At 43.1% G+C, this 12,381-nt stretch overlaps 1 protein-coding gene across 1 annotated transcript; it reads right to left on the minus strand.

Annotated features, from left to right (window-relative positions):
• Positions 1-4,190: 4,190 nt before the first annotated feature.
• Positions 4,191-9,998, minus strand: LOC311248726 (homeobox protein Hox-B8a-like; the record flags this gene model as incomplete). The annotated part of the gene is made up of 2 exons (XM_084339561.1): positions 4,191-4,558; positions 9,560-9,998. 2 exons carry the CDS (start codon positions 9,996-9,998, stop codon positions 4,191-4,193), a joined length of 807 nt encoding a protein of 268 aa, XP_084195687.1.
• Between the last annotated feature and the right edge of the window lie 2,383 nt (positions 9,999-12,381).

Consider the following 12,381-nt stretch of genomic DNA (forward strand, 5'->3'; position numbering starts at 1 on the left):
TGTGAATTATTGGCGGGGTATTACAGTCTAGATTTACACCAACAATCACCCCCTCCCCTCCCCTCCCTCCCTCCCTCTCTCGGTTTCCTCGGGGGCCACGTGAGGAGGGTCCATGTGATGTCAAGTTGTCCAATGGCCGAAGGGGCTTCCCAGTCTGACTGCGAATGCAAAAGAAAAAAAAAAGTGCAACGCACACAGCTTCAAGTGACCGCTCGCCAAAAACACAAGCAGAATCTAGGCCTGGGCCTATATAGACTGGCAGACGCAATTCCAATCAGTCAGCTATGGGAAGATCGATACTCAACGATCGATAGCCAGGAGCCAAAAAAATAATGAAAAATCACTTTATGCGTGTATAAGTGAAAATGCAACATAGCCCTAAAGTTCCCGTAAAATCCTCAATGCCATGAAAGGCAAACACATCCGCAGCAAAGTGAATAAACCCTTCGTATGTTGCTTATAGTAGGTACATAGCTGTTGCTGACAAAAAAAACTATTTCCCAGTATAGTGTTCTTTTGTGTCTTGTCTTTTTATTTCAAAGAGAAGCGTCTATAGGCCACTATGAGAGAGAGAGAGAGAGAGAGAGAGAGAGAGAGAGAGAGAGAGAGAGAGAGAGAGAGAGAGAGAGAGAGAGAGAGAGAGAGAGAGAGAGAGAGAGAGAGAGAGAGAGAGGGAGAGAGAGGGGGGGGGGAGACAGACAGACAGATAAGACAGAGAGAGAGAGAGACACACACACAGAAAGAGAGAGGGAGACAGATTCTTCGTGTGCACTGTATAGAAGGACACACAGTTCTACAGGCTGGACATAAGAAAGACACTTTTGTTTTGGTCTCAACAGTAATGGCACTGACACTGGCCCAAGCAAGTATACGCAGGCTACAGCAGACCAGTTGAATACATGTCGTATATTTGGAATTGGATATACACAATATCTGAAATAGGTCATAATGTCTCATTATTGGGGAAATGTGGTATTTAGATTAGGCTAAATTATACTCTTATTATACTTCGATGTTATACTGTGGACATTTATTGGGGCCTATGGATTTACCCTTAAACGCATTCCTCATGTTGGCTACTTGCTATATATTGGTATACAATTTGAACTGACACTGTTGTATTTGTATCCTATATTATGTATTAGGCTATACTTGTGGGCAGATGCAAGACACATATTCGTGTGAACGGACAATAAACTGTTCTCTTATAGGCTATTGTAAACCACTAGGTATAATATTTTACAATATGCTACAGTGCTCATGTATGCACGGTCGAGTCTATGTCGAGTCTATGTCAGCGGCAAGGGGCTAAATACACAGGTTGAAATAGTAACTGGATTCCTTTCATTATTGGGAGGAAATAGTAGTGCCTGATTTAACTATAGTCTCTGTGTGTTCGCTTTAGTTTAGAGTCTTTCCAGGCGCCTTCAAATAAATCGAGCGCACCTCAAATATAGGTCAAATATTTGAAAGCAGATCCAACTATATTTTAGAGCTGATGTAAACATGTAAACTGCAGGTGTTTGGTTCAAGACTGCAAAGCTACATGTTTCTGTATTTACAGCAGTTGCCCTTTCCCTCCCTTCCTGCCTCCATTTGAGACTCAACAATAGTTTTGTGGGAAGATGATGACACATAGGGAGAGGAAAAGCAGTAAACACTAAACAATATTGAGTTTTCAGACTAAAGTGATGTATGCGGGTCTGTAGCTGTCACGGAGAGGTTTTATGGCTGTGTGGTGAAAACTTTTAAGATATTGTGTGATACTGCAGATTACCAATACAGGATCTGACGCAATCACCCGTTTAGCATCTATTACTGTACAAGACATAAGTGACATAATAAAATATGTTCACATAAAGAACTGTGACGTTGTAGGGGTATCTAGACTCAGCCTAGACGACACCAGATCCATTGTGCTAATGGTTATATATCGATGTTTTCCCCTCATTGGCGGCAAGAGGAAAACAACAACGGTTGTAGATAAATTAAAGCATTCAGGTTTTATATTTAATTCAGAAAACTGTAAGGGACTAGAAAGTGTTTATATTTGGACCTATAAATCGTGTAACAATTACCTACGCAAACCTGGAAATAACTGTGCGCCAAGTACAGTTCCATAGGCTTAGATCTTTCAAAATATCCAGAATGTTTCGTTTACAAAAGGGTGATATTTACACAAGTCAAGCTTGGACATGTTTTTGCCAAACAAAAACCTTTAGGCTTGCGACTAATAATGTGTTAAATTCACAAATCGTTGTCAAATTAATTGAGGAAATCTTGTATGTGCTGCTGACCTATTTGCCTGTGCGCATAAAACGGTATACTGTCTGTCTGCGGGCTTCTTAGACCAGTTGGAAAATATTATATGCGTATATGCCTATAGCAAGCATAACCAAGAAGCAAACATTTCAAACCATATTCAAATATGAATTATTTCGGGCCTGTTGAAGAGTGGTGGTATATATAGTTGAAAGTAGCCTATATAAATTAAAATTTTATTTTAATTTGGTCTGGTTGCGCTTATTCTGTTCAGTCTGGCAGAAACGTCACTCTCTATATACAGATGGGTGACAGTCAAAATGCACTGACCTTACGTCATCATCTACATAATTATGATGAAAGACAAGGCCCTCTCAGACAATACAGTCATAAACGTATAGCGTTATTTTGATGAGCGAGGACGACATCGTCATAAATAAAGTGATGCTTTGATGAGAGGGTCTCGGGGCGACGCAGCGGCTCACCGGCTGTTGTTTTAAGAGCCGATTTCCGAGTCCAGGGTAAGCAGCACTCGGCCTCGTGAACTTAACGTTTTTATCAGTCTGCCTGCTGACAGAAGAAGTGTCCAGATAGTGGGCGGCTCAGTCACCGAGAGACATGATGCACGAGAGAAGAGATGGGCCCTCTTTGTGTTTGGAAAAAAGTGGGGGAGAGAGAGAGAGAGTGAGCACACCAATGATGTAACACGGAATGACTCCTTGTAAACTTTATTGTTGTCCTCTTTCTTTCTTTCTTTCTTTCTTTCTTTCTTTCTTTCTTTCTGGCTTTTTTTTCTTTTTCTCTTTCTTTCTTTCTTGCTCCGCCCTCTTCCAGGATTTTTGTTAAATAATTAAGACAATAGAACAAAGTGTGATGGAGTATAACAACAAAATCATCATCATCATCATCATCATCATCATCATCATCATCATCATCATCATCATCATCATCATCATCACTGTCATCAAGTGCCCTCCGTTCACCCGCCCTCACAAAAAAATAAACTATAACTCACGAATACAGTACAACTTCTGTTTCACAGTAAATGGAGGGCGCAACATGACATTTTTTTATTCCATTTTCCCCTCGTTTTTATTTTTATGAATCTTATTTTTTTATCTGCACTGTGCGCATGCTTTTTACCCAAAGAGAAAAAAAGGAAGACAACATAAAACAAACACCATCGATCAAAAACGAACTAAAAACGAAGAACGACAATAAGAGTTGTGTAAAAAAGAGATCCGACCTACTAAAACAGCATAAATAGGCAGTTTCATGTTGTTGGAATTTTCATTAATTGCTACGTCATCATCAACCATTGCCATAACAACAACATAGAAGTGAGAAGAACAGTAAAAAGTGCACCATCATCATTTTTTAACTTAAAAACTATACAGCTGCCAAAGATAAAATTGTTAATGATAAAATTCTAACAATATAGAAATGTTTTCACAATAATTGTTCCACAAAGAAAGGAAGCTATCATATTTTTTTCTTTCTTTTCTTTTTTTGTTTTGTTTGTTTGTTTGTTTTGTTTTAGACACTAGAGTAGGCTATGTTTGCTTTTGTGTTTGATTTTGTTCCCAAGGCCAGTCATCTATTTCGATTTTAAAAGTAGCCCAACAAATGCTTGCTTCGTTTCTCCCGCGGTCACAGATGTCTCTTTTGAGTCTCAAGCACGAGGCCCGCTAGATTTGTCCAGTCCAGTCCAGAAGTAGCCATTTGCAGACGTAAGTTCCATTTATTGATTGATAAAATCAGCAGTCAAACGGCCTCAAAATTTTCCCGAGACAAAAACCACTAGCCACTCGGACTTTTCCCCTCCATCCCCCTCTCTTTCTCCCCCTTTCAGTGTCGCTGTCCATGATTTACACCCCCCCCATATCCCAATTTCTTTATCTCCTTGCTCTCCCCCTTTCCTCTATTTTCTACATTTGCTTGTTGGTTTTGTCACAGCATTCCTCGCTCGAGGACGACCCCGCCGTTCCCGCCACTGCGCCCGTGCCACCTTCTCCGCCGCCTCCCGTGTTATCCGTCAGTTCCTTCTCCCGCTTCTCCCTCTCCACCTCCTCCTGTTCGCTCTTACTGCTAGGGAACTTGTCCTTGTTGTTCTCTTTCTTCCATTTCATCCTTCGGTTCTGGAACCAGATCTTCACCTGCCGCTCCGTCAGCGCCAGCGCGTGGGACACCTCAATGCGGCGCTTCCGGGTCAAGTAGGGGTTAAAGAGGAACTCCTTCTCGAGCTCGAGCGTCTGGTAGCGGCTATAGGTCTGTCTGCCCCGTCTCCTACCAGCAGCTAATGCAGAGAGAGGGGGGTGGGGAGGAAAGAGAGAGGAAGAGAGTAGAAGGGGATAGGAGGTTGAGAGAAAACGATAAAGGAGGAGAGTGGGGAAGACAGACAGGGATTTTATGTTATATCATAATTTGAGATCAATACACTTATGCACCAAAAAGTCTTATATGAACACATACCTGCTCAATGCTTAAAAAAGCAGGTGAGATGATGGAAGAAGGGGGTACACAGATACACAGATACTGTGTGTGTGTGTGTGTGTGTGTGTGTGTGTGTGTGTGTGTGTGTGTGTGTGTGTGTGTGTGTGTGTGTGTGTGTGTGTGTGTGTGTGTGTGTGTGTGTGTGTGTGTGTGTGTGTGCGTGCGTGTGTGTGTGTGCGCCGTGGGGGGTCATTATAAAAGTGTACATCCTACCATTGTTTAAATGCCATCAACTCAACACACCCAGCTCTTATAGGCAGTATTACAAGTATCAAATACTGAGGACATGTAACCCAAATCAATATATAACATATCAAGTAGGCTGAGAGGGGGGGGGGGGGCATCATACAGCCATACCGTAGTCACGCAGTCCAATATATGAATCCACATTTAGGTCAAATCATTTGCCTATACTGAATGAATACATTACACAAGGCATGATGGTTAGGCTATAGGCTATACAAGGCCAAATGCTGGTAACATTTGGGTGTGGCTGGCAAGTCGGTGTACTCTATTGCAAGGTAAACACTCAATTGTATTTCAATCAATCGTATCATCTTTGAAAAATGATAAAGTAAATTGGGAATATCCGGGAATCTGGGAATTAGACATTCCCTCATTGGGAATATATGAATCCAATACCCCGCCGGTTCATGAACAATACTTGCAGATAAGGCCAACACAGTCAACATAGAAACATCAAATAGATACGATAAATATTATACACATGCAATCGGACCACACACACGCAGGGACCCACTGTATGTGGGTCTACATGTATCCTCCATATCATGAAGGTCCAACACAAATCTACATGACGGTGTTAGATGGAAATATTTCCCACATACAGGCAGAGAGAGAGAGGGCGGAAGGGTGGGGACGCTGAGTGTATCTACAACTAAAATGATCCTGTGAAAAGTCTAATCCAATTTCATTGTGTCAAATGGCAAATAAAGGGCTCTTATTTCTTACGAGGTGCCGTTGTTGTAGAGGTCTAGACTAGGTGTATAGTATTGAAAAGCAAGGAAAGACGTCACAAACGGGATCCATTAATCCAATATTGTCAGACACATTCGCGTGCTGTCATGTGTTTTATGGTGTCATAGATGAGAGAGGGAGGGTCACAAACAGCTCATGGAGAAAACCCTTCACTCGTAAACTTAGAAATCCTGCATATGCTGTCTGTCCGCGGCATCTAAATATGGTGTTAGAATGAAGGAGAATTTGTTTTTATTCATCCATAGAAGCCATGTATACAATTATGGCAATACTCAGAATCGCTCTTCGTGTATTGTTTTTGTAGCATATATAAATTCCAATAAAGTCGATGCTTATATTCAGATCTAGTCCCCCCTTGTTGAAATGCTGTTGATGTTGATGAACGAAGACGGGGTAAAACCTCAACGCTGATACACGGATGCATTCACAGTTCTAAACGCAACATAATCTAAAGCATCATGTTAGTATAATAATCACAAAATACTACGATTAATGTGTCATTATTAAACCCTCGCGATTCAGAAGTAGCCCAAAAACCCTCTATAAACTCTCGTAGAATGGCAGAAGGCTCGTGGCATGGTGTTGAATTCATAGACCATGTAAACCTCCCCTTTATTACGGAAATTATTAAATGCTGCCCCCACTTCCCTGCCATCCACATTGTTTGCGCAAATAATTATAAAAACGAACCATCAAGTACCGACCCATTGGATCTTGAGCTGTATAGCGAGCATTTATAGAAATTAACACGGTAAAGAAACTAAAGATTATAGGCACACCATTGCGCTAACTATTGATTTTGACAAAACACATTAAAGGAGATCTGTTCCTGGTCCTGCATGACCTGCTGACTTTGGGACAATTCACTTTCAAAAAGAGGAAAGGAATAGTAACATTTAATTCCAAGTTTTGAAATAGCTAATAGGCTATACTAATATAGGCTACACAATAGGATACAATAGGCTCATACAAATGTGCATGGTGAGAATAGCTGATCAAACATTTGAAAATGTCAGTGTCAAGTCTAAAACATTGTATATAGGCCTAAAACGTTATAAGCTCCCTGTCAACAGCAAGGAGAGAAACCATAGAAACAATTGGCACATATTATTTCCTGTTTTCAATACTGATATCAGTGTCTTTCAACACTGCAAAAACAAGTAGACTAAATATTTGACGAATGGGGCTGCACTCTTTGAAGATAGGCTTACGTTCATTTGTCATATAAGACTAATTACTGTCACCATATTAGACCTGTGTACTCTTTAAAGGCTGTGTCATGTTCACAACGCGTTAGTGGGGTTACTGAATACTAGCTAACAGCGAAATACAACACAACGCAATGATGTGTCTGACCTCAGCCGCAAATAAACTATATCTACTTATAACCTATAATCTACCATGCCAGTGCTAAATCGAGAAATGTTTTTCACATCGTTGTGTGAGTGTGCGCGTGTGTGTGCGTGTGTAATGTGTGTGTGTGTGTGTGTGTGTGTGTGCGTGTGTAATGTGTGTGTGTGTGTGTGTGTGTATGTGTGTGTGTGTGTGTGTGTGTGTGTGTGTGTGTGGGTGTGTGTGTGTGTGTGTGTGTGTGTGTGTGTGTGCGTGTGGTAGGGTGGGGGATGGGGTGAGATAAGTACAACAATTTTAGCCTTTATAAATGCCTGTACTGTAGTCCTCCATGCCAACGAGAACGCATGCATGCCTACAACATATTTTACTGAAAACCATTGTACCAGAGGGCTTTCTCTATTTGAGATTATTTTTTTATATATTATTTCAAGGCCTAAACCGAAATCCAGGAACACACAAACATGTATGCTACTGTGAGCCGCCGAAACACTTGGGGAAACACGAGGAAACACCTTTAGGTAAATATGTATTATTTTACGACTATAATCATAAAACCACATAAGTCGTGTAGGCTATAAGAGGCGGTGCAGTTTAAGAAATATAGTCTACAACACAGGCGATCCATAAACACACACATTAAAACACGTAGGCTACCGTGAGAGCCAGCCATAAACACACACACACACACACACACACACACACACACACACACACACACACACACACACACACACACACACACACACACACACACACACACACACACACACACACACACACACACACACACACAAACACACGCACTACAATAAATATATGGCCACGAGCAGAATAGGATAGGCTACTATACATGTCAATCCGCTCGCTGTGCTCTCTTTCTTTAAAAAAAAACGCCTTGTGGTAATCAATCTTCTGTGCAGAGGTTTTAGCTATCAATTATAATCCTGGCCTACCTATAAAATGTCGGATTTACGCCAGACGTGATTTATAAACATAGGCTAATGTTTATACACTTAAATGATGATCAGAACTATTCGATTTATCTGGGCTACACATAGCCTATAAGTAAATAAAAGCTATACGAGTGCACGCTTTATGCTACACATGAGGCACGAGCTCCGAGTTTTAAACTCTGTCTGTGGTAGGTCTGTCGTAAGGGAGGGTAACCATGATGCTCTGCTTCACCATGAGAACATGATATTTAAATGACAATTGAAAAATCTAGCCCTAATAAGCTATATTATATACGTATATGTGTGGTAACATGGTAATATAATATGTCTATATCATATATGTCTATATTTATTGTGTATAAGCTGAAGCTCACCTCTTTGCCCACCCACACATCTAAGAGTTTTAGGAGCTACAACGCTCATAATAAAGGCTAACAATCGCTTCACACTCTAGCCTGTGAGGAAATGGCCACCTTGTAGCTAAATAATCCCCGAGACCACAGTAAAGTTGTAAAGGCAGAGCAGTAAAACTTTAGCCCGGGTGAGAACTAGGCTACGAATCAGCTGCCAGTCTGTTAGCATATAGGCTATATACACAAGGAGAGAGATAGAGAGTTAAAAGGCGAAATGCTGTCTGATTTTCTCCTCTCGTTCTCCTCTAGTCCCCCCCCCCTTCTCTCTCTCTCTCTCTCTCTCTCTCTCTCTCTCTCTCTCTCTCTCTCTCTCTCTCTCTCTCCCTCTTTCTCTCTCGCTCCCCCTCTCCCTGTCTGTAGGAAGTATGAAGCTCACAAACAGAGAAAAGACTAAATTGTCTTCTCTTCTTCCCCTCTCCTTCTGCTTTGGTCTCTCCGTGTCTTTTTGTCTTGCAAACACAAAGGGGGTTTCAAGCGGCTAAAAGGCTATATGCTTCTCTTTCCCTTTTCTCAATCTTTCTCTTTTCTGTATCTCTGCTTTCCTATTCTCTGTTCCCACTCTCCTTTCTGTAGCTTCTAAATGGCGGGGGGAATTTATCGAAAGGAGTGTTCACTGTTCTCTCATTCAATCCCCGTCTGTCTTTCGCTCTGTGTGTGTAGTGTTTCTCTCCCTCTCTCTTCCCCCATCTCTCTCTCTCTCTGTACAGTTGTCGGCTATATGTCGGGGGCAATAAAACCATAAAGCCATTCACAAGTTTTCCCTTCCAATAAAACCATAAACACACTATTGTCTCCGGCTTTGAAAGCAGGAAATGAGCCCGAGTCCTAATTGCCGTTCTTAAACCTGCTGTTTCTTTTTAAAGTTTTAACGTCCTTACGCTACAAATGTCTTCACTTTCTCTACGATATGGGAGAGGAGAACGTGGTTTGGTTCTGACGCCTGTCGGCTGTCTGGCTGCTGCATGCATACATACAACTCATCTTGCGTTTTTGGACGTGACACGAACTGTCTTCAACATTGGAGAAAAAAGAATAGCTATATCTATTTCGTCCTGTTTTCTTATTTGTATTTCATGTTCTCCTCACCTTGCGGTCTCATCCAAGGAAACAGCTGTGTCGGCGAGGGGCTCTGCTCCGCTCCGTCGCCGTCCTCGCCGGCGACTCCTCCCGGGGCTCCACCGCCGAGCTTACAGTCGCTGTACTGGACCAGGTCCGCGTCCTGCGCTCCGAACAGCGTCTGGCGCTGGAGAGCGTCGTATCCGTAGAAGTTCCCGGGCTCGCCGTGGCATGTGACCGCGCAGGGGCTCTGCTGGTACGGGTTGCTAGGGAGGGTGGACGCGCTGTGGTGGTAGAAGTCCTGGATCTGCGGCGGGTGCTGGAAAGTTGCTCCGGAGCCGGGGCCGTAGACCACGGTGGGCCGGCTTCCCGCTAGATCCTGGGCAAAGCCACACTCGTAGTAGTTCGGACGTAACGAGTCCCCACTTTTGTATTTGGAGAAGAGCGAGTTGACGAAATATGAACTCATTTTGTCTTGTTTCTATATTGAAGTTGTTGTTTATGTTGACCAAGAGTTCTAGAGAAGGATAATAATAAGAGGGGGGTCTGGTTGTTTCTGTTGGGTTTAGGTAGATGAGAAGAGGTGGACACCCCAAAGCAGGTTAGCTACCAGAATATGTGACTGTTGTATAATTCACGACACCGAACAGACCGGGCTGCGGTGTGAATAACGGGAGCCACAGCCACAACAACAATCACGCCGATTCCATAAAATCTCCGGCGAAGAAGAGGAAGGGCTCGTGCGCATCACAATTCCGGTATAGCGCGGGAGCTGCCAAGCTCTCAAACGTTTTTTTCTTGATTTACTCCTCTCTGCAAATGAGTTGTTTCATATTTTTTTGCCCGGAGTCTTTTTTAGGGATAATTTGCATCTATTATCAAACTCCTCATCCCATTGGCTTTCCACACACGCCGACTGCTTCCCCCCCGTGCGCCGAATCTCTCGGTTCCTCGGCTTGGAGACCTCCGCGCGCCTCGGATAATGCAGGGAGTGAGAGAATGAGAAAAGAGAGGAGAAAAAGAGAAAGAGAGATGCGGGGAGAGGAGAGGAGAGAGGAGAACTGCGAGAGGGGGAGCGGAGAGGGACCGCGGAGAGAGGGGAGAGATGGAGGGGGAGAAGGGGGGAGGAAGAGGAGGAGGAGGGGGTCGAGGGAGAGAGAGAGAGAATATGTGAGGCATTAATATATTCAAGCGAGGAGGGAGAAACTTAATGAGAATTCTGCCGCTTTGCATCCGATCAAACGCCCCCCCCCCCCCCATCTCTCCCCCTACACCCCCACCCCCACTCCCACCCCCCTCCCCGACTAAACCCACTCACAGTCCAGAAGGACTCCTCCAAGAAGGAGAGAGAGGAGGAGAGGGAGATTGATTTTTTTTTTGCAGCTAGGAGCTAATAGGGAGAACTTTAAAGTGGGGGGTTTGCATTGCGACGCAGGCATTTCACTCACTCATTAATTTCTGTAAATTCTTAACGAGAGAGAAGTCCGGGTGTGACTCACTGAGGCTCCCCAACTCTTTTAAAACCAAAATGTCAGGCTGGGGGGAGAGAGAGAGCGAGAGAGAGAGCGAGAGAGAGAGAGAGAGAGAGAGAGAGAGAGAGAGAGAGAGAGAGAGAGAGAGAGAGAGAGAGAGAGAGAGAGAGGGGGGGGGGGGGGGGGGGGGGAGGGAGTAGAGTAGGCTATCCTAATTGGTATCAGTTTTAACAAGTACAATAAATGTAATTGCGGTTTTAAAACAACTTGTCAGAGACCTTATCCGCCGCGCAGCCCCGCTGTCACTGGGTTTCTGCACCGAGAACAAACGACTACGACCAGGCGTAACATTTTGATCATCGTATACTTTTATAAATATGATCTCCATAAAGATATGAAGAGGCATCTGAAGAAAAAAAAAAGGACGAGGAGAGAAGAGGATAGGATGGTGAAATGGAACCACTTGTGGTGGCGGAGCTGGTAATAGAGAAAGTGGCTGTAAATGGTTTAACAAACTATAAAATGCCATAAACGCAGGGGCAGTGTTTTGTTGTTTACGTCGTGCATCAAAAAAGCAGTTAGCTTTTTACGACGCGCTCCGACCGAAGGCCGTAAATGGTCCAGTTGGAAGCCTATTTCAACCCATGCAGAAATATCCGAGTATTTAATTGTCATTTTAGCCATGTTTTCCATACGGCCTCCTGTCATTATGAAGTGCTGGGGATTTGAACCAGGGCCGCGGCAGCGGATATTAGGGTTGTATATCTGAGGCCGCACCTAACGAGGAGATAAGTTGTGGGAAAGGTTATGTGTTCGTTAACGGCCGCGATTCGTTGTTAAGTGGGATTGACTGAATAAACTTTATTAATGAATGTATGACCTATATGTTATTGGTTTGAGAAGATATAGGTTTACACGGCCTGTATTTGCATGGCACTAGCAATTATAATGTAAACTGAATGCCGTGTGAGAAATAAGATGCTTTCTTTACAGGCCCTACGTCACCGCATAGCCCACCTGTCTACAGGTAGGCCTACAGTCGCCTACGAGGGACAAATCAGAAGTCCATCATCAATATCGTTTACATATCTGGTTTTGGATGCTATAGCCTTTTAACTGTGGGTTATTTTTTGTGATTCAAATAGAGTCTGTATGTATGCATTATATTAGGTATGCTTTCCTTTAGCTGTACTGTAAGCAAGCACATGTAGTAAAATGTCATTGCTTGAGATACTACATGTATTCATATTACGGCATTGACGCACCAGGCCAAAATGGAACTCCACGGAATAATTTATCAAGTATTTTCACATCTCTTATTTTGATTACACGTTCATGTGAATGTTTTTGCCTAAAGCCTAAAGGTACGTTTGCATACAG

This window comes from Notolepis coatsorum (assembly GCF_963971535.1).
Source record: "Notolepis coatsorum genome assembly, contig: SCAFFOLD_3958, whole genome shotgun sequence".
NCBI lineage: Eukaryota > Metazoa > Chordata > Actinopteri > Aulopiformes > Paralepididae > Notolepis > Notolepis coatsorum.